We start from the raw sequence: 22,001 nt of genomic DNA, 5'->3' as shown, positions 1-22,001 counted from the left end.
ATTTCTTAAATTAGAGTGAGCAGCACTTCTTAAGTTATCTCCATTCAATCTGTTTTCCAGGTCATTTGTTGTTACTAGTAGAGAGCTACATATTCTTCTAATGTTTTACTCTGTTAATTTTGTGGTATTTTAAAAAATTTATTTATTTTTAGTTTTCAACATTCATTTCTACAAGATTTTCAGTTACAATTTTTTCTCTCCCCGTCTTTCCCCTGCCCCCACCCCAAAATAGCAAGCCTACTGAATACCCCCTTCCAATCTGTAATCTCTTATATCCTCCCCCTTCAGCCCCTAACTTTCTAGTAGGGCACGATGGGTTTCTATACCCTAGTACCTGTATATCTTATTTCCCAGTTGCATGTAAAAACAAACAAACACATTTTTAAACATTTGTTTTTAAAACTTTGAATTCCAGATTTTTTTCCTTGTTCCCTCCTCACCCACCCCCACTGAGAAGATAAGCAATTCAATATAGATTGTCCATGTGTAGTTTCCCATATCATTTCCATAGTAGTTTTATTGTGAAACACTAACTATATTTCCCTGCATCCTATCCTGCCCCCCACTTAATCTATTTTCTCCTTTGACCGTATCCCTTTTCAAAAATGTTTGCTTCTAACTACAATCTGCCCTCCCTTCTATCTCCCCCCCCCCCCTCTTATCCTCTACCCTTCTATTTTCCTGTAGGGTAAGATACTCTATATAGTGTGTATGTTATTCCTTCCTTAGGCCAAATTCAATGAGAATCAAGTTGTCCTATTCCCTTTCACCTTCCTGCTTTTCCCCTCCATTGTAACAGTTTTCTCTTGCCTCTTTTATATGAGATAATTTACACTAATCTATCCCTCCATTTCTTCTCCCAATAAATTCCTCTTTCAACTCTTAATTTTATTTTTACATACCATTCCTTCATATTCAACTCATCCTGTTCCCTCTGTCTATGTATACATGAATATACAAATGCCGACACACACATATATATATATATATATTTGTATACACACACATACTCCTATACATACATATGTATGTATGTATGTATATATATACATTATATTCCCTTCAACTATCTTCATGCTGAAAAAAGTCTTATGAGTAACAATTATTATTTTTTCCATGTAAGAATGTAAGTAGTTCAACTTTAATAAGTTCCTTATGATTTCTTTTTCCTATTTACCTTCTTGTGCTTCTCTTGCTTCTTGTATTTGAAAGTAAAAGTTTCTGTTCAGCTCTAGTTTTTTTCATCAAGAATGCTTGAAAATCCTCTATTTCATTGAATGACCATATCTTTCCCTGTAGAATTATACTCAGTTTTGCTGGGTAGGTGATTCTTGGTTTTAATCCCAGCTCCTTTGACCTCCAGAATATCATATTCCAAGGTTTTGATCCCCTAATGTAGAAGCTGCTGGGTATTATGTTATCCTGATTTTGGTTACACAATACTTGAATTGTTTCTTCCTGACTGCTTGCAGTATTTTCTCCTTGACCTGAGAACTCTGGAATTTGGTTATAATATTTCTAGGGGTTTTCTTTTGGGGATCTTTTTCAAAAGGTGATTTGTGAATTCTGTCAATTTCTATTTTGCCCTCTGGTTCTACAATATCAGGGCAATTTTGCTTGATAATTTCTTGAGAGATGGAGTCTAGGCTCTTTTTTTTCCTTTTGAAGCAATTGGGGTTAAGTAACTTGCTAAAGGTTACATGGCCAGGTGTTTCTGGGTGGGTGCTATTTGTCTGAGCCCAGATTCGATCCCAGGTCACCCGGACTCTGGGGCCGGTGATCTTACTCGCTGTGCTACTTGGCCACTCCTCTAGGCTCTTTTTTTGATCATGGTTTTCAGGTAGTCGAATAATTTTTTTTCAAATGCTTTATTAACTTCTGATTTATGTCATTCATTTCTGCCAGATTTTGAGGTACAAATTTTCTCCCCATTTTTCCCCTACCCACTGCCCCCAAAAGAGCATTCCCACAGGATATCCCCTCCTCCAATCTGTTCTCTCCCATATTTTCTCCCATACCTTTTCGACTTTTCAAGTGGATCTCTATGCCCAAGTGCCTGTATATCTTATTTCCCAATTACACGTAAAATAGTATTAATAATAATGATGATAATATATATATGTATATTTGAGTATTTGATATTAAAACTTTGAATTCCAGATTCATTCCTTTCCTCCCTTGTCACCCACCCTGATTGGGAAGATAAGCAGTTTAGTATAGCTTATACATGTGTGGCTAATGCAAAACAATAACATAGTAGATATAATGTAACAGACTGACTATATTTCCTTCCCTCCTATCCCACCTCCCACTTGTTCTATTCTCTACTTTGATCCCGTCCCTTTTCAAAAGTGGGTGCTCCCAACTTCCCTCCCCCCTAGGCTGCCCTCCCTTCCATCATCCCCCCTCTCATCCCCTTCCCCCACTACTCTCCTGGAGGGTGAGATACCCTATTTAGTGTGTATGTCATTCACTCCTCAAGCCAAATTCAATGGGAATAAGGTTGACCCATTCCCTTTTGCCTTCCTATTTTCCCCCTCCATTGTAACCATATTCCCTTGCCTTTTCTATATGAGATACTTTACCCCATTCTGTCTCTCCCCATCTCCTCTCATTATATTCCTCTCTCACCTCTTAATTCCACGTTTTAAGTACCATCCCTTCCTGTTAGATTGGTCCTGTGCCCTCTATCTATGTATGCCTGTAAACATATATACACACATTCACATATGTATTGATATGCCCATATACCCTCATATATATTTCTAATCTCTTCAACTACTGAGAAAAGTTACATCAGTTACAATTATTGTTTTTCCATGTAGGAATGTTAATAGTTCAACTTTGATAAGTACCTTATGATTTCTTTTCCCTGTTTACCTTCTCATGCTTCTCTTGTTTCTTGTATCTGAATGTCAAATTTTCTATTCAACTCTGTTTTTTTTTTTTCATCAAGAATGCTTGAAAGTCCTCTATTTCACGGAACTACCATATTTTCCCCTGAAACATGATACTCAGTTTTGCTGGGTAGATGACTCTTCATTTTAAACCCAGCTCCTTTGATCTCCAGAATATTATATTCCAAGCCCTTCGATCCCTCAGTGTAGAAGCTGCCAGATCCTGGGTTATCCTGATTGCGTTTCCACAATATTCAATGTGTTTCTTCCTGGCTGCTTGTAACATTCTCTCTTAATCTGGGAATTCTGGAACCTGGCTATAATATTCCTAGGAGTTTTCTTTTTGGGATCTTTTTCAGGAGGTGATGGGTGGATTTTTCAACCTCTATTTTGCCCTCTGGTTCTAAAACATCAGGGCAGTTTTCTTTGAGAACTTCCTGGAGGATGATTTCTAGGTTCTTACTTTCATCATGGCTTTCAGGTAGTCTGAAAGCTTCTTGATTTCTCATAAAGTCATTAGCTTCCATTTGCTCCAATCTAATTCTGAAGCAATGATTCTCCTCATTGAGCTTTTGAGATTCTTTTTCCATCCATCTGGCAAATTCAGCTTTTTAAGGCATTCTTCTCCTCATTGTCTTTTTGAGCCTCTTTTGCCAATTGAGTTAATCTATTTTTTAAGATGTGATTTTCCTCAGTCAGGCTGTTGACTCTCATTTCATAATTTTCTTTCATCATTCCCATTTCTCTTCCCCATTTTTCTTCCACTTCCTTTATCTGATTCTTAAGGTCCTCTATGGTCTGTAACCAGCTCGTATTTTCCTTTGAAGCTTTTGGTGCAGGAGTTCTGACTTTACTGTCTTCCTGCTGTTCCATGCTTTGCTCCTTGTTGTCCCCAAAATAGGATTGTAATGTTTGAATCTTTTGTCTGCTTTGTTTCCTTTGCCTGGTCATGTCGCCCCTCAGTCACTTGACCTCTGGGCTTTTTGCCACAGTAGGATTCTTCCATCAGATGGGAGCTTTCTTCCTGATTTCTGGGGTTTTTCGGTTGCTGGAAGTATTTGGTTGCCCTCTCTGAGGCCTCCACATGCTCTGGCAAGCTGGTTGCACACCTCAGGACCTCCACCCTAGACTGCAATCCAGATCCAAGCAGGTTAAAGCAAGAGCGATTATCCCTCAGATTGGTGCTTGGTCCCCCTACACTCTGCAGTCTAGGAGCTGAAGCTGCCATGTGGCCCTGGCTGGCTGTGCTGGTGTCTCACCAGCTTCTTTCCTTGGGGGCAAAAGCCAAGCACTCCCACTTACTGGGTCCCAAAGTCTAGACTGCACTGACCTCTCACTTTGTCCTCATCTATGTGTTGATAAATCTGGAAATGGCCACAGCTGCTGCTGCTCTGTAGTCCCTCAGGCCAGGGGCTAGTCAAGCCTGCCCTGGGGCTAAAGCCTCAGAGTGGGGCTGGGCTCGGCTCTCAGAGGGCTGGGCTGGCAAATTCCTGCCAGCCTGCTGGTCTGTCCTCAGAAGGAGGTTAGCTTCTCCGTGTCATTTTGTGGGTTCTGCAGCTCCAAAGTTTGTTTAGAGTCCCCTTTTTACATGGATTGGGGAAGGTGGGAGCTGGAGCAGCAGGGAGGTCCTGCTTGTACTCCGCCATCTTGCCTCACTACAATAATTTTTAAATTATCTCTTCTGGATATATTTTCTAGGTCAGTGGTTTTTCCAATGAGATATTTCACATTCCCTTCTATTTTTTCATTTGTTTGGATCTGTTTAATAGTATCTTGATTTCTCATAAAGCCATTAGCTTCCAATTGCTCCAATCTAATTTTGAAGGAGTTATTCTCTTCAGTGACTTTTTGAAATTCCTTTTCCATCTGGCAAATTCAGCTTTTTAAGGCATTCTTCTGCTCATTGGCTTTTTGGGCCTCTTTTGCCATTTGAATTAGTCTATTTTTAAAGGTGTTATTTTCTTCAGTGCATTTTGGGGCCTCCTTTAGCAGGCTGTTGACTTACTTTTCATGATTTTCTTGCATAATTCTCATTTCTCTTCCCAATTTCTCCTCCACTTCTCTTACTTGATTTTAAAAATCCTTCTTGAGCTCCTTCATGGCCTGTAAGGAGTTCATATTTTTCTTGGAGACTTTTGATGCAGGAGTTCTTCCTCCTGCTCCATGCTTTGATTCTTTTTGTCCCCAAAAAAGGATTCTATTATCTGTTTGTGCTTCTGTTGCTTGCTCATTTTGGCAGCCAATTACTTGACTTTTGAGCTCTTTGCCACAGTAGAACTCTACTTCCAGAATGGAGATATCTATGTCCCAAATCACTGGGGTTTTTGCAGCTGCTGGAGCTATTTTATGGGCACCCTCTCTACAGCCCTCACTCACTCTGGCTCACTGGTCACATACCCCAGGACCACCACCCACGACCATGATCCATATCCAAGCAGGTCAAAGCAAGAGTGCTTCACCTCTGGATGGTCTCTTGGCCCCCCTACAATATGCAGGTCAGGAGCTCCTGAAGTAGCCATGCAGTAGTGGCAGCAGCCATGGCACCTCCTCCACTCCTCACTCTGGGTGTAGCAGCCAGGCCAGAGTCTTCTATTGCCCACTGGGCCAACCAAATTCCACACTGACCTTTTACTTTGTCTTTGGGATTTATGAACTGAGAAGTCTGGAAACTGCTGCAGCTGCTGGTGATTTACTCTCCAGAAGTTTGCTCTAGCCACAGCTCCTTGGCACTGCCCGGGGGCTAAAACTGTGGCTCAGGCAGGACTGCCCTCAGCTCCCAGCATTCTGCAATGGACCCTTCCTGCCAGCCTGCTGGGCTTCCTTCAGCAGTAGATGTGTTTCTCTCTGTCACTTTGTGGGTTCTGTAACTCTAACGTTTGCTTAGAGTAATTTTTTACATGTTTTAGAGGAAGTGGAAGCCAAAGCTGCACGGAATTCCTGTTTCTACTCTATCATCTTGGCTCTGTCCTTTTGTGGTCTTTTTTTATAAATGTCTGAGTTTTGTTCAATTCATTCTATTTTTATTGGACACCACTACCTTGATAAGATTATCTACTTAGCTTTCAAATATTTATTCTTTTTTATTTTTCCCCTCAAGAGCTCTAATTTCATTTCTTCTGGCTCATCTTGGAGTCCTTTTTGGCCAATGTATTTTTGTCTTTCTCTCTATGTTGCTGCTGTTTGTCTTTTGTTTTTGAAGAACAATGACATCAGTGTTGGAGTCAAGTACCATGTGTCCAGCTGTGGCTGAAGAGACCAATAAGAGTTCCGAAGGCACTACCCTAGGCAGGACACAAGTGGTCTTTTAGATCATTTAGAGTGGAAGTGGCTCTGGATTTGGGCATCCAATATTTCCTTTGTGCTTCCATGCGCATACAGTATAGGACCTTCTTTGATATGGTCACAGCATGCTGGACAGTCCTGTGCCTGCATTTCCCATGTGTTGCAGTCAATACTAAAGTTCAGAGATACCTTGGGAGTGTCTATAAATCCCTTCTCCTGCACACAAGATGAGAATTTACTATGCGTGAATTTTCTGTAAGATAGTCTTTTGGATAAGGAAGCATTTGACATTTTAACTATGTGTGCAACCCATTAGAAATGAACCTTCTGCAACAGAGTTTTAATGCTTGGAAATTCAGTTATAGAAAGCATCTTACTGTTTATATAATCTTTAGACTATTCCTAAGACAATTCAAGTGGAAGTGACTCAGTTTATTGGCACGGGGCTGATACCCTGTCTGGATTTCCTGGCAGACAATACTATAGTCAGCCCAACAGCTCTGCAGATCTTCAGGTTAGAATGCAGCCTGATACCTATTCTCTCCCACACTTTCTTCTTAAGCCTCCCAACTGCTGAGCTAACTGTTGGCAATACGTGCATCAACTTCATCATCTGTGTGTACAGGCCTGAAGACTGTACTGCCAAGGTAAGTGAAGTTATCCACAGCATTTAAAATTTCTCCATTTACTGTGACCAGTGGTTGCACACAGGGATGATGCAGTACTGGCTGGTAGAGGACTTGACCGGGGCCTTTGATACTGCCAGTCATGAAGGCATATGGGAGATGCTGGCAAAACTAGGTTGCCTAGAGAAGTTCATCAGCATTGTATGTCAGTTTCATGATGACATAATCATGGGGGTTTTGGATGAAGGATGATGCTCTCATGCTATCCCAGTTACCAATGTGGCTCTACATAGACTTATTGTAGAGTGACTCCCTTCTTTGATTTTTGTCTTAATCCACTGTATTCCTTCACTGTGTTTTAATATTTATTTTATTTACTCACATTCCCATCCCTAGTTTCTAGTTTTGTAGTTTGTGCTAAGGCTGGGCTCTTCTCATTCTTGAACTCTTGGAAGAGGTGATCAGACTCTGCTTGATCTTGTCCCCTCTGAAATCAGTATGCCCCTGAAGTAAAAATTCTGGTTGGAGAGTGGGTGGGATTTAATTTTACTCTCTGTGGTAATCTCTGGGTCCCCCAGCCCAACACAAATGCTGTTCTTGGTCCTTCTCTGTCTCTTCTCATTGCATAATCCCCAACTTGGAGTTGGTTCTGCCATCTGCTATGGCTCTGACAGGCCCCAATCAGATGCTACAGACCATCCTCTTCTGCAGCTTCTTTCAAATTCCCTCAGGTAAGTGCTGTCTGAGTGCTCCCCTGTCACTCTACCTTCTACTGTGGAAGAAACACCTCCTTCATGTCTCTTTGAGTCTCCAGTGTCTTGTCTCCCTGCACCATGACTTATCAGAGAATGGCTCTGTCCCCTGCTGCTGTTTTGAAAGACTATGGCTGAGGTTCCACTAACTTCAGCCCCATTTAAAGGAACTTGTCCTCTCCTCTGAATTCAGGTCCTCCTCAGCCCTAGGCACAAAAGCCAAAATGTAACTCATTTGATCTCCATAACAATCCTGTGAGGCAGGAGCAATTTTTATTCCTATTTTACAGATAAGGAAACTGAGGCAAAATGCATTTACATGACTTACCCAGGGTCATAGAACTTGTAAAGGTCTGAGGTCACATTTGAATTTAGGTCTTCCTGACTCCAGACCCATTACTCTATCTACTGCACCAACTTACTGTCTCATTAGAATATTAGTTAATATAGTTAATTAGCTGATGAAGATAAAACTATATTGCACAAATCAATGGTGTTAAAGCAAAGTGTCAAACATGAAAAAATAAAAACAATAATGAAATAATTAAAAAAGAATGGAGAGGGTGGCAGAGTCAAGATGGCAGAGTAGAAGAAGGACCTCCCAGATGCTCCGGCTTCCACCTTCCCCAATCCTTGAAAAGAGGCCTCTAAACAAACTTTGGAGCTGCAGAACCCACAAAATGACACAGAGAAGCTAATCTCCTGCTGAGGACAGCCCAGCAGGAATCAGCCAGCCCAGTACTCTGCGAGCTGAGCCCAGCCCCACTCCGAGGCTTTAGCCCCAGGGCGGGCCTGACCAGCCACCAGCTCCAGATCAGCAGCAGCTGTGGCCTTTCGAGATTTATCGACACATGGATACTAAGGACAGAGTGAGAGTTCCGTGCAGTCTGGACTTTGGGACCCAGTTAGTGGGAGTATGTGGCTTTTGCCCCTGGGGCAAGAAGCTGGTGAGATGCCAGCACAGCCAGCCAGGGCCACATAGCAGCTTCAGCTCTTGGCCTGCAGAGTGTAGGGGGACCAAGCACCAGTCTGAGGGGTAATCTCTCTTGCTTTAACCTGCTTGGATCTGGATTGCAGTCTAGGGTGGAGGTCCTGGGGTGTGTGTCCAGCTTGCCAGAGCTTATAAAGGCCTCAGAGAGGATACCCATCTAATACCCCCAGCAGCTGAGAAAACCCCAGGGTTCAGGATGAAAGCTCCCCTGTCTGGTGGCAGAGTCCTACTGTGGCAAAAAGCCCAGGGGTCAAGTGACTGAGGAGTGACATGACCAGGCAAAGGAAACAAAGCAGACAGAAGATTCCAACATTACAATCTTATTTTGGAGACAAAAAGGAGAAGAGCATGGAACAGGAGGAAGACAATGAAGTCAGAACCCCTGCACCAAAAGCTTCAAAGGAAAATACGAGTGGGTTACAGGCCATAGAGGACCTTAAGAAGCAGATAAGAGAAGTGGAGGAAAAATGGGGAAGAGAAATGAGGACAATTCAAGAAAATTACGAAATGAGAGTCAACAGCCTGACTGTGGAAAATCACATCTTAAAAAATAGACTAACGCAAATGGCAAAAGAGGCTCAAAAAGCCAATGAGGAGAAGAATGCCTTAAAAAGCCGAATTTGCCAGATGGAAAAAGAATCTCAAAAGCTCAATGAGGAGAATCATTGCTACAGAGTTAGATTGGAGCAAATGGAAGCTAATGACTTTATGAGAAATCAAGATACTCTTAAACAGATCCAAACAAATGAAAGAACAGAAGGCAATGTGAAATATCTCATGGGAAAAACCACTGACCTAGAAAATAGATCCAGGAGAGATAATTAAAAAATTATTGACTACCTGAAAGCCATGATGAAAGTAAGAACCTAGAAATCATCCTTCAGGAAGTTCTCAAAGAAAACTGCCCTGATGTTTTAGAACCAGAGGGCAAAATAGAGGTTGAAAAATCCACCGATCACCTCCTGAAAAAGATCCCAAAAAGAAAACTCCTAGGAATATTATAGCCAGGTTCCAGAATACCCAGATTAAGGAGAGAATATTACAAGGAGCCAGGAAGAAACAATTTGAATATTGTGGAAACACAATCAGGATAACCCAGGATCTGGCAGCTTCTACACTGAGGGATCAAAGGGCTTGGAATATGATATTACGGAGATCAAAGGAGCTGGGATTAAAGTGAAGAGTCACCTACCCAGCAAAACTGAGTATCATGTTTCAGGGGGAAATATGGTCATTCAGTGGAATAGAGGACTTTCAAGCATTCTTGTTGAAAAAAACAGAGTTGAATAGAAAATTTGACATTCAGATACAAGAAGCAAGAGAAGCATGAGAAGGTAAACAGGGAAAAGAAATCATAAGGAACTTATCAAAGTTGAACTATTAACATTCCTACATGGAAAAACAATAATATATATACATATATGTATATATATATCTTTATATGAGGGTTTATGGGCATATGCTTACAGGTATACACAGATAGAGGTCACAGGACCAATTTAATAGGAAGGGATGATACTTAAAAGGTGAAACTAATAGGTGAGAGGGTAATATAATGAGAGGAGATGGGAAGAGACAGAATGGGGGTAAACTATCTCATATAGAGGAGGCAAGGAAAATGGTCATAATAAAGGGGAAGAATAGGAAGGCAAAATGGAATGGGTCAACCTCATTTCCATTGAATTTGGCTCAGGGAGGGAATGAAATACACACTAAATAGGGTATCTCACCCTCCAGGACAGTAGGGGGGCAGGGGATGAGAGGGGGATGATGGAAGGAAGAGCAGGCTGGGGGGGAGGTAAGTTGAAAACACCCACTTTTGAAAAGGGATGGGATCAAAGTAGAGAATAGAACAAGTGGGAGGTGGGATAGGAGGGAGGGAAATATAGTCAGTCTTTTACAATATATCTACTATGTTATTGTTTTGCATTAGCCACACATGTACAACCTATACTTAATTGCTTAACTTCCCAGTAAGGGAGGAAGGGAATGAATCTAGAATTCAAAGTTTTAAAATCAAATGTTTAAATGTATATATATATATATATATACATACACTATTATTAATACTCTTTTACATGTAATTGGGAAATAAGATATACAGGCACTGGGGCATAGAGATCCCCTGGAAAAGTCGAAAGGGGTATGGGAGAAAATATGGGAGAGAGCATATTAGAGGAGGGGATATCCTGTGGGACTGCTATTTTGGGGTGGTCAGTAGGGGAAAAAAAGGAAGAAAATTTGTAACTCAAAATCTTGCAGAAATGAATGATATAAATCATAAGTTAATAAAGCATTTGAAAAAAATATTTAGAAAAAAAGGAATGGATCAGGCACTTATTTGACGTTTTAGTGTGAACAGAGTTCTGTGCTAAACACTGAGGGGTGTTATTGGCAAAATCAGACTGTCCTTCCCTTCAAGGAGCTCACATTCTAATGAGGGAGACCATGCACACAGACAGTTCCAGCTGTAAGTCAAGTGGAAAATTTCCACAATCGTTAAGGCTCAGGAGCTAAGCAGATGGTCATGCCCCATCTTTAATGTCATTATTTAATGTCACAATTCCCAAAGCTCTTGATTTTAAGCTTCTGAACTATCCCTATCAGAGTCTGCAGGTAGATAGTAGTCAAGGCATTGGTGGTGGTTTGGCTTACCCAACACAGGCTGCCTCTTTTCTCTCCCTCAGGGTGCCTTGCTAGCTGAAGCTAGGCTGGCTTGCCTGCCCTATGAGTTGCAGTTCGTTAAACAGTTGATGTGGATAGAGGATCCCTTCTCCACTTGACTTCCCCAGATGATGACTGTGATGGCAGTCACTCAAAGGGCTTCTGTGCCTCTGCCTCTTGCTAGCAGGTCAGCAGTTGTTGCTGGTGCTGATCAAGAAGATGAGCTCCTTCTCCAAGATGATCTCTCCCTTCAGTGCAATATGCAATTAAAAGAAAAAAGAATGCTTCTACCATTTTGCATTTGTCTGGCAGGGATATAACTTCATTCAAGACATATTGTGAAGAATAAGGCAAGAAGCTGCTAGAATTAATGGAAAGTAACACCCAGAGAAAACCGTGCAATAATCAACAACTGTGTACAGCCAGCCCTTGGTCTATGAATTGAAAAGGAAATGTGAAGCAAGTCAGTAAGATGTGCAAATGAATAGGACTTCTCATTAGCCCATATTTTAATGCATCACTAATCAATGGAAGTCAAAGGCATAAGCCATTTGTAATCTCATGAAGTACAGTGGGTTAATCACAAAAGAGAAAACTCTCACAGGCAAAAAAAAAAAATCTCAGAAATCTAATCAGGTTAAAAAGAACATAAATTATAGTTCTGAAGATGAGAAAAAGCATAAAGTATTTTTTTACCAGTGTATAGGAGTCTGTAAAGAGTTTATCTCTGCTGCCTGAGGGTAAACTAAAGTGGATGAACAAGGAAACATTTCAATATATTTATTTATTTTAGTTTTCAACATTCACTTCCACAAGACTTTGAGTTCCAAAGTTTCTCCCTATCTCTTCCCTCCCCCATGATGGTATCATACATTCCCATTATCCTTTCCACCAATCTTCCCTCCCTTCTATCATCCTCCCCTTCTCTTATCCCCTTCCCTTTCAATTTTCCTGTAGGCTAAGATAAATTTCTTCAGCCGATTGCTTATATGTCTTATTCCTCAAGGAAACATTTCAAACTTGAAATCAGGATCTGCAATCCCTCCAAATAATCTACCAGGAAAATGAGTGAAATAAAACTCATAATTGTCTTTGAAAAATCCAGGGTATGTAACCTGCTTAAAGGCAAAATTAAAATGAGAAGAGAAGAAAGGGAAGGAAGGACAGGAATTAGAAGAGAAGAGAAAAAATGGGAGAGGAGTAGAGAATGAAAAGACAAAGAAAGGGGGGAAATGAAAAAAAAATCACCCAGAAGAGAAAGCCACATGAGGCAATGGCATAGGCCACCCATGTGCCAGAATGTCACAGCTTCAACAGTGGTCATCATGCTCTCCATATTTGGTTTTCTGCAACCCCAAGATGATGCAGTTCATTATTACTCAATCAGCAAGGACATGCAATATCGTTTTAACCCTAGATGGCGCTAAACTCAAGCCACAGACCAACGAATTTCCTCAAGAGTTTAAATCTTTTCTCAAAAGATTGCAAAATTCCTGCCACTCCCCAGAACCAGGCTTTCTACATACTTCCAGCTCACCTCTGACCTCTGGTTGGTTGAGTTTACACTCAGGCAAGGCTGCTTAGAATGTCCTGGTGAAAATGTTTCCTCTGGCAGTCCTCAGGGCCACTCTTGCTCCTAAATAATTGAATTATATCAAAGACCACACTATACAAGTACAATAACACTTTATACTATGTTGTCTCTTTTTCAAAGGTATAATTAATTTTTCATTTTAACTTGGTCTCATATGGATAATCATATTTGTATGGGAAAAATAGGAAGGAAATGCAGAATGGGGGGTTGTCAGCACAACCTAGGGCAGAGTTTATTCTCTGATACCAATACCACCCCCCCCAACCCCATGCATACACACTGACTGCTGATTCCAGTCTCATCTTGCGTCCTTGTAGTAAGAGAGAGAAATATGGAAGCCTGGTTTCTAGTCTCAAATTTTCAGTGTTCAGTTATGTCATTCCAAACACATAATTTAGTATCTCTTGGATTGAATTGTTCTCTTCTGACTGTTTTACGATCATTTTTATTAGTTATTTGTTAAAATCCCTTTGAGAACCTGCCATGGTGGAGCATGTTTGTACTCCTTGCTGTGGAAGACACTAAGTAAGCTATTAGAGTTGACTGAGCTCAAAAATTCTGAGTCTGGTGGCCCTCCGTCCTTAGAAACTCAACATTTAGGAGCTGGGCTTTGTGAACATACCCAATTGACTTCATTATCCCTCCTAAAATTCAGCACCTAAATAATGAATTTCCAAGGATGGAAGGCCACCAGGTTGCTTAAGGAGAGGAAAACTGACAAACCAGTTTGAAAAATGGAACCTGTTAAAGTTGGTTAAAGCCAATTAGCATCAGGATCAGCCTGTGAATGGCTATTGTGTGCCCAGACCTGGTGAGAGAGGCAGACCTAGTCTCAAGAACAAAACCTGTAAGGGAGATTGAAAAAAATGTTGCAAATTCAATGGCAGAGACAGGGATAGGACTTCATAATGAAAATTATCATGTTATATGTACTATAACATAAATTACCTGATGCTCCTATGTAGTAGAAAAAGAGCCTGGACTAGTTGTTAAAAGACACATGTTCAAGTTTCAGTTTTTTTCTCTCATTCATTGTAGGACTGCAACAAGTTATTTAACTTCTTGGAATCAGCTCTTAAGTGAGAAAGTAGAACAGAGTGACCCCAAGGTCCTTTCCCATTTTTTTCTTTTTAATTTTTATTTATTTAATTTTTATTTTATGGAATGGAACAAGCATTTCTATAACATAATACAACAACAACAAATTCTTGCACATAAACCTGCAAATTCATTATGTCCAACTTGCTATGCCTTAATGTGTGTATACTTCCTCATTTTTATAATCAATGATTATATAAGTCTATTTTTCTAGGGAACATCAGTCCCCACCTCCCTCCCATGGCAGAGTGGTCTTCTATAGGGACTGAATGCTTTCCTCCAGAAATAAAGGGAACAGCTACCTAGGAAATTTCATTTTTTTCTGAATAAGCTGTTTCAAGACTACCACCACCACGTCAAGGGGAAAGTGTGTTTCCAGAGTAGTTCTGCCACTCTTTCCCTGGAGTAATGAAAAGACACAAGAAGAGGTGGAGATGAAGAGAACTGGGCTCTAGTCCCAACTGCCACTCACTACATATGTCCCAAGGCAAACCATTTCCCAATTCTGAACTTCAGTTTCCAAATCGGTAAAATAAAGGTTTGGACTAGGTCATCTCTAAGGCTCCTACCATCCCTATTATTCTAGGGTCTAGAACCTTTAGCAGTTCATTTATATTTTCTTCACTTCCCTCCTTTGTAAAATAAAGAATTAGGTTAGAAAATGGCTGAGATCCTTTCCAGCTCTAAAGTGTAATGAGTCAAATGATGGCTGGTGTATTGTCTTTTTCCTATGAAAAAGTTCCTGTTCAGGGGCGGCCAGGTAGCACAGCGAGTAAGAGCACCGGCTCCAGTGTTGAGAAGACCTGGAGATCGAATCCCGGGCTCAGACACTCAGCACCCACCCAGAGACACCTGGCCGTGTAACCTTGAGCAAGTTACTTAACCCCGATTGCTTAGGGGCGGCCAGGTGGCTCAGCGAGTAAGAGTACCGGCTCCAGTGTTGGGACGACCTGGAGATCGAACCTCAGGCTCAGACACTCAGCACCACACCCAGAAATAACTGGCCGTGTAACCTTGAGCAAGTTACTTAACCCCGATTGCTTAAAAAAAAAAAAAAAAAAAAAAAGTTCCTGTTCCTGATTCCCAAGAGATGAAGTGCTCTGACTTGTTTATTTTTTTTCTAGTAGTGATAATGGTTGGTACGGGTACCACCACATCTTTTGGAAAGATGGATGACTGGACTTAGTACAAGAGGACAGAGAAAAATTGATGGATGACCTTTGTCTATCTTTCTGGTCTTCTAATATCTTATTCTATCCCATAGTCTCTGAGGACACAGTTACAATTGACTCTTTGCTGTTACTTCTTGCATTTCTCTACTCTGCACATTTTCACTGGTTGTCTTCAATGCCTCATTGTCTCCACCATCTGACTTTCTTTAGGTTCCAGTTAAAATCATCTTTTATAGGAAGTCTTTTCTAATCCTCCTTAATTCTTGTGCCTTTTCTTTGTTGATTATTTCAAATTTCTCCTGCCTATAGCTTGTTTGCACATGGTTGCTTGCCTCTTGCCCTCCCCTGCTCCATTAGGCAGTGAACTTCTGGAGAACAGAAATTGTACTAGGTTGGGGTTTTTTTGCCTTTTTTGTAGCCTCATCACTTAGCACAGTGCTTGGCACATAGTAAGCACTTAATAAATAAATGCTTGTTGACTTGATCCAAAGGGAAAATGTAATCGTGAATTCAGAAGCTAATTGTTCCACACAAGAGAACTATCCAGAATGGGTCTTTTTGTTGCATCCCAGAGCATCAAGAGAGGGAAAAGGTCAAAGTCAGGGAGAATTTTCTTTTATATGGTAGAAAATATAAAGGAAATTAGTATAAGGAGGATTTGAATTTGCCTTTCTCTGATGGGACAAAAGTATCTTCTCTCACTTCTTCCCTTTATCATAGAACAAGATTGTGTTGTATAGCTACCCATGAGGTAAGTTTGAGGGTAAGAGTCATGCTTCATCTGGGGAAGGGTTCCCTCCACTCGTCATTGTAAAGGAAAAATTTATAGAGTGTCTGTTGATTTTGGGAGATAAGCATTGGGAATTGGCCACTTATAAGAGAGGCCAAATGTTATCATTGATGAAGGAGGAGGAGGAAGAGGAGGAAGAGGAGGAGGAGAAACTACATAAAGACTAGAAATGAGAAAATTCAGAATCTAGACTTGTGTGGGCTTAGACAAAATATTTCACTTTCATGTACCTCAGTTTTCTCATCTGTAAAATAACTGTATTGGACTTGTTTATCTGTCATTCCCTTCATTTCTACTGTATCTTTGCACTCCCTGTAGTTATACACATTTCCACTTCTTTCTTCTTATGGAGGTAGGGGTTGTTTCTTCCCATTCTGACTCATTACATTGGCTTCTCTTGCTTAAATTGAGTAAACTTGTGCAATTGGAAACTGTCAAATGGAGATAAATCCCTGAAGTACATTCATGATTTGAAGAAAAGTTAATGCATTCAGTAAATCTGCATGACCAATTACAATTCTTCATATGCACTGTGATTAGATAAATTCAGGAATAGTTCTCTATGAATAAAGGTGAGTCTTTCTTAAATAAATTAGTTGAGTCTGGGCACGTTCTTCATTTCTGTCTTTATTGATGGAAGAGGTCATATGCTCTGGTTAGAGAGACAATTTGAAAATATTTGTTCAAAATATGCCTTTGACATATTAGCTGAGTGACAATGAACAAAGGTCACTGAATCTGAGCTAACTCTATCAGATGGAAAATTATCTGAATTGGTGTGGGAAATTCCAAACTAAAAACAAATAAAACACAGTCCAAGCTGCTGTATTTGGTCTACTTTATTCGACCTTGATGTGTAATGTTAGGTGTCAAGTACTGTATTTAAGGTTCTCATGATTTGGATTCAAGTGAAAAGTTTGCTTTACTCTCATTTAATTTCCTATAAAATAAGTGGAATGAGTCATGCCAATATTTCAACACCCTCCACCCTCGTTAATAAAAGCAATTCAATCTGATTGACACTTGCAGAATGTGAAAACCATTAACTGCATAGAAAATGGTATCATAAAAATGTTTTACCCTTTAAATTATAAAAACCACCCATTTAGGATGCATTCTCCCCACTTCCAATAAAAGAACCATAAACAAATAATGGACTTTCTCAAAATGGTTTATTTCATAGACTTTATAGTTATTTATTAGCAATAAATATTTAAACCTATTTTAGGACATAAATAGAATTAAGAACATTGCGTATTTTGACACTAAACATGACAGTATGCCATACAAAGAAGACATTAAATGTCTATGGGTTAATTAGAACATTACAGTTCTCAATACTTCAATATAAATACATATAACAACGTCAAATAGTTCTCTTAAATAATGTTTGTGGTCAGCTCCCACATGAGCTCCTCATGAAAATCACAGTCCACCTGAAATAGGTACAAAATAAATGATTTTGAAAAAAGCTGAAAATATCACATTTAAATGAAATACACAGCACATGAAAGAAAAACTGAAATAACTGGTTTGGTAAAAAGTGAAGAGAAGAAATCAGTGTAAATTGAACAACTAGTTTCGATCACACTTTTTAAAACTACCAAATAAAATAAATAAAAGCATTGCAATAAAGAATTCCAAGAAGAATCATAGATCCTTGGCAAAGTACTGTGATTCTTCTGGCTCTGGAGATCCATGTTCTCAAAATGGAGTTGCTTAGGCATTGCAAGAGATTATCCTGTCTTTTGAAGTTACTAGTTGGAGCTGCTGCAAAGAAAAAAAATAATTGACATTTAATTAAACGATCTATAACTAGAGACATTTCCTGAAATCTTGAAGTAAAGTAGGATTCTCTGGATATGGACATAAATCCAACCTGACTATAGCTTGGTCTACACTCTCATAGTAAAGCAAAGAAAATCCATCAAATAACCCATTTATTTTTGGATGTATTGACTAGTAAAGGCTTCCCCCCTGAAGAGATGTGTCTTAAATCTTAGAAAATTCAGATTTTTAAAGAGTGGGTGGTTTTTAAAAGACACTTTCCAATTCCATTTCACATGCTGGCAAGTAGGCAGCCTGGCATAGTGAACAGAGAGCTAAACTTAAAGCCAGGAAAACTTGAGCTCATGCGCTACCTGTGGTATATGCTGGCTGTGTGACCCTAGACTATCTTGTGAAATCTTAAGCTCAAGAGGTTCCCACCTGCATTGGTAAAGTGAGTTTCCTCCCCTGGCAGTTCCTGGTACCAATGAATTCATAGGTCTAATGCCTATCACTCTGGTATCACATATAATGACAATATTAATTTCAATTTGAGGGTGGAATTGTGAAAAGAAAGAGTGCATTGAGTTCAATAGAAACTATGGATTTAGACACTTTCCCAGCCCTGACTTCACCTCATTTAAAGAGGGTTGGGTGGGAAGAGACTGGGCATCTTTCTAGGTATAGCAAACTGATAGTTACCTTTTCAGAACTTTCTCCACTATTTTCTTAAGTTGGGGAGCCGCGGGATTAAGACAACTTTCTTTTCCATTCTTCAGAGTGGCTCTGCAAAGAAGAGAGAAACCTTGAGAAACTGATTCCTAGGACCAGAGAGGGCGAAAATGTTGAGGAAAGAGGGAATGGACGCAGCAGTTGGCTGAGCCAAACTTACATGACTTCAACGTTGGGGCAGTGTGGACCAGCTGGGATCACCTTTAAGTTGGCGATGATCTTGTGGGAAACTCCCTGCACAGTCTGTAGACACTTGCAACGTAGCTCATTGGTCACGGGCGCTCCTGATGTAGAGAAAAGGGAGATAACTGTTACCTATAGCGGGTATGAGCCAAGCACCCACAGACATTTAGCCCTATCTCCTTGAGTCACAGCTGGGTTCCTAGCCCCATCTCTGCAAGGGCACACCAGATCCCCATCCCCACCTCCGCTGGGGTACAGCTGAAACAGCAGCTCCAGCTGCAGACAACTTCCCTCCAGCTTTTCCCCTTGGGCTTCTCTTACCGCTGGCTAACCGGACGGACGGCGTCAGGAGCCCGGACAGCAGACACAGGAGGAAGAGACAAGAAATCTGGCGGAGACTGCGGCTCATGGTGGAGGAGTTTGGTGCTTGGAGCTCAGGAGAGGAGAGAGCGAGGGCTGGCTGGTCCAAGACTCCTTGGTTCTGTGGCTCCCCATGCTCCGCCGACTGCTTTTATCCACTGGGTACCAGGTCCGGAAGCGGGAAAACCTACTGTCCGGGAAATTCCCGGGCCCCTGTGCCATGTCCTGACTCAGGAAGAAAGGCACAGAGCCCGCCCCCCGAGGAGGGGGGGCCTGGTTGCCCGCCAGCCCTCCCGGCTCAGGCTCGCGCTCCAGGGCTCGAAGGGCTCCCCTTTAGGACAGCGAGGCGCGCCGGGTTCTAACCTAAGGCAGAAGGAGAATGAAGCTGTCTGAATGTCGTTTCTTGGCCACGAAAGAGAGCCAAAGGTGTGAGGATCCTGGAGTTGGCAAGTGGGAGCTGGTATGGCTTCATTGAGCTCAGGGGTCTGTAGCCACGGCTTGTCAGCTCTTCCCGGGAAGTGTATTTGTATAAGCTCCCAAATTTGTAGACCCGCAGCAAAAATAAGATGCGGGTAGGCGGTTCTCTGGGACAGAGGAGCATTCCGCGGCTGCTTGGTGCCGCGGGGTCTGTGCGGATTTGACGGGGTACTTTGTAGAGGTCTGTGTGGGGGCTGAATTCAGGTTAATAATCGAGAGAGTGCCGCCTAGAATTCTAGGCGGAAAATCGGCCTTGGGGCTTATGCTGTAAGTGCAAAGAAGCCATCTGACCGATATGGCATATTTAATGTCAACCAACAAACCACAAAAAGGGGAGAGGAGAAAAACATTTATTAAACACAGGAACTTTACAATGATCTCATCAGATCTTCATAACAAGCCCGGGAGGAAGGTGCCATTATTACCCTAGTTTTACTGTTGAAGAAACTGAGTCACAGAGGTTAAGTGACTTGCCCAGGGTCACACAGATAGTAATTGTCTGAGGCTGGGTTTGAATTAAGTCTTTATGACTCTAGGCTCCGGTGGTTTATTCATTATTAAGTGCCTATTGTGATCCAGTACGCAAAGATTAAAATGACCGTCCCTGCTTCCAAGGAGATTAACTCTATATGTTTTGTGACTGAGTCAGAGGAAATCTAAACTTATGTAGTATTTCTAGGTCCCTATCAATGTGAGACTTCTAGGAGTCTAAGGTTATAAAAAAGTTTGTTTTTACATGTATAAACAAGGAGTTTACATAGATATGGCCTGACATGGTTCATATGTTTCTCTGAATGATTTCTCCTTATTACATTGTCGATCTGCCTCTCTCTCTCTCTCTCTCTCTCTCTCTCTCTCTCTCTCTCTCTCTCTCTCTTTCTCTTTCTTTTTTTTTTTCTTTTTTTCTTTTTCTCTTTTTCTCTCTTTTTCTCTCCCTTTCTCTCTCTCTCTCTCTCTCTCTCTCTCTCTCTCTCTCTCTCTCTCTCTCTCTCTCTCTCTCTCTCTCTCTCTCTCTCTCTCTCTCCCTCCCTCCCTCCCTCTCTCTCTCTTTCTCTCTCTCTCTGCATGTATGTATGTATATATAAAACATATATATATATATATATATATATAATATATTTGTCTCTATCTCTGTATCCCTGCCTTTGTCTCTGTCTCTTTTAGTCTCTATCTCTATGGCTCAGTCTCTGTTTCTTTGTCTCTCTCTGTCTCCTCAACTCCACCTCTTGTCTCCCTCTCTTCTTTCCCTCTTACACTGTCTCTCTGTCTTTTTCTCTTTCTGTCTCTTTCTATCTCAGTCTCCATTTCTCTTTGTCTCTGTCTCTTCTCTGCCCTTATCTCCCTCTCTGTCTCTTTGTCTGTCTCTGTCTTTCTATCTCTGTCTCTATAGTGTCTCTGTCTCTCTGTCTGTCTTTCTCTCCTTGAGTATGAAAAGGAAAGGAGATATATTCAAGGTGATGGTGAGATAGAAAGAAATAAAATACCAACACATTTCATACATATAGGAACCAAAAAAATCACTTATCCACTTAGAAATCCTTTAGAACAAGGTAGTGGTGCTGAGTTCATTGTTTATTTTAAGATTAATGTTGTAATAAGATCTCTTTGCTGCAGAGCTTCCTCTATGAAAAAGTGGAATTTCCAGCACATGAGCTGGGGCCAAAGCTGTCTTAGGAGTGTACAGAAGGACTGAGTTGGTATTGTACATTCATTATGAACTTCTGACTTTAAAACTAGAAGCAATACATTTCAGTGCATAGAATTTTATGAAGTATATTGATATGCTGTCACACACTTCATTAGATGCCAATTAGGTGGAAGGAACCTGTTAGTGGAACGGGGCTTAAATCCGGCCTACCAATGATACTTAGGTTAACTTGGCAAATGAGTTAGCCTATCTGGTTTTTAGTTTGTTGTTGTTCAGTCATGTCCAATTCTTCATGACCCCATTTGGGGTTTTCTTGGCAAAAATACTGAAGTGGCCAGATTTGAACTCAGGTCTTTCTGACTCTGGGCACTATGTTCTACCCACTGTGCCACCTAGCTGCTTTGGCTTCAGTTTACTCATCTGCAAAATAGGACGATTAGACCTCTGAGATTCTTTCTCAATCTGAATCTATGATTACTTTCCCAGATGACTTGAGGCTATATTTTATAATGACCCTGTTCAGCACTTTTTGTTCTTCTCTTATTAGACATAAATGTTAGAATACCTTAATTCACTGAGTGAGTTGCGGTTTTTCAAGGCTGCAATTCTTAGAACAGAAGCAAACACCCCCTAGCCCATTCAGTTGGAAGAAATCATTTGTCTTCCATTAAAAGGACCAGCAGCAATCCTCCTTGTACCAGGGAGTTAGAACCATGGTGAAGACTTTAGAGGCAGGATTGCAGGCAGATGGTGCAGCCAGCTAATCCCTGCTTAGAAGCCCTGAGAAGCCAGATGACCTGGGACTCCAGCACCAGGAGGGGTGTGGTCTAGCAACTGGTACATACTCTATAGGAAATGAGCTAAACTGAAGTTAAGCCCCTTCCCCTCCACAGACACAGAGATGGTAAAAGGGGAGGGAAGAGGAGGACACTGTCTCATGTTGGGGGAGTAAGTTTGTATATTCGTGA

The 22,001-nt window shown here is 41.0% G+C and overlaps 1 protein-coding gene across 1 annotated transcript; it reads right to left on the bottom strand.

Moving 5' to 3' along the window:
- Window positions 1-17,021: 17,021 nt before the first annotated feature.
- CXCL2 (C-X-C motif chemokine ligand 2) lies at window positions 17,022-19,718 on the bottom strand. The gene is given in 5 exon segments (XM_069091726.1): window positions 17,022-17,636; window positions 18,336-18,419; window positions 18,526-18,649; window positions 18,870-18,999; window positions 19,002-19,718. Coding segments are annotated over 5 exon segments (480 nt in total). The 5' UTR covers window positions 19,131-19,718; the 3' UTR covers window positions 17,022-17,623.
- Window positions 19,719-22,001: the final 2,283 nt, after the last annotated feature.

The sequence above is a fragment of the Petaurus breviceps genome, unplaced genomic scaffold, assembly GCF_028583685.1.
Source record: "Petaurus breviceps papuanus isolate PSGF00001 unplaced genomic scaffold, PetGlider_PUasm1.0 126, whole genome shotgun sequence".
NCBI classification, from domain to species: domain Eukaryota; kingdom Metazoa; phylum Chordata; class Mammalia; order Diprotodontia; family Petauridae; genus Petaurus; species Petaurus breviceps.
The sequence above is the reverse complement of the archived record's forward strand: the minus strand, read 5'-3'. Positions and strand labels throughout refer to the sequence as shown.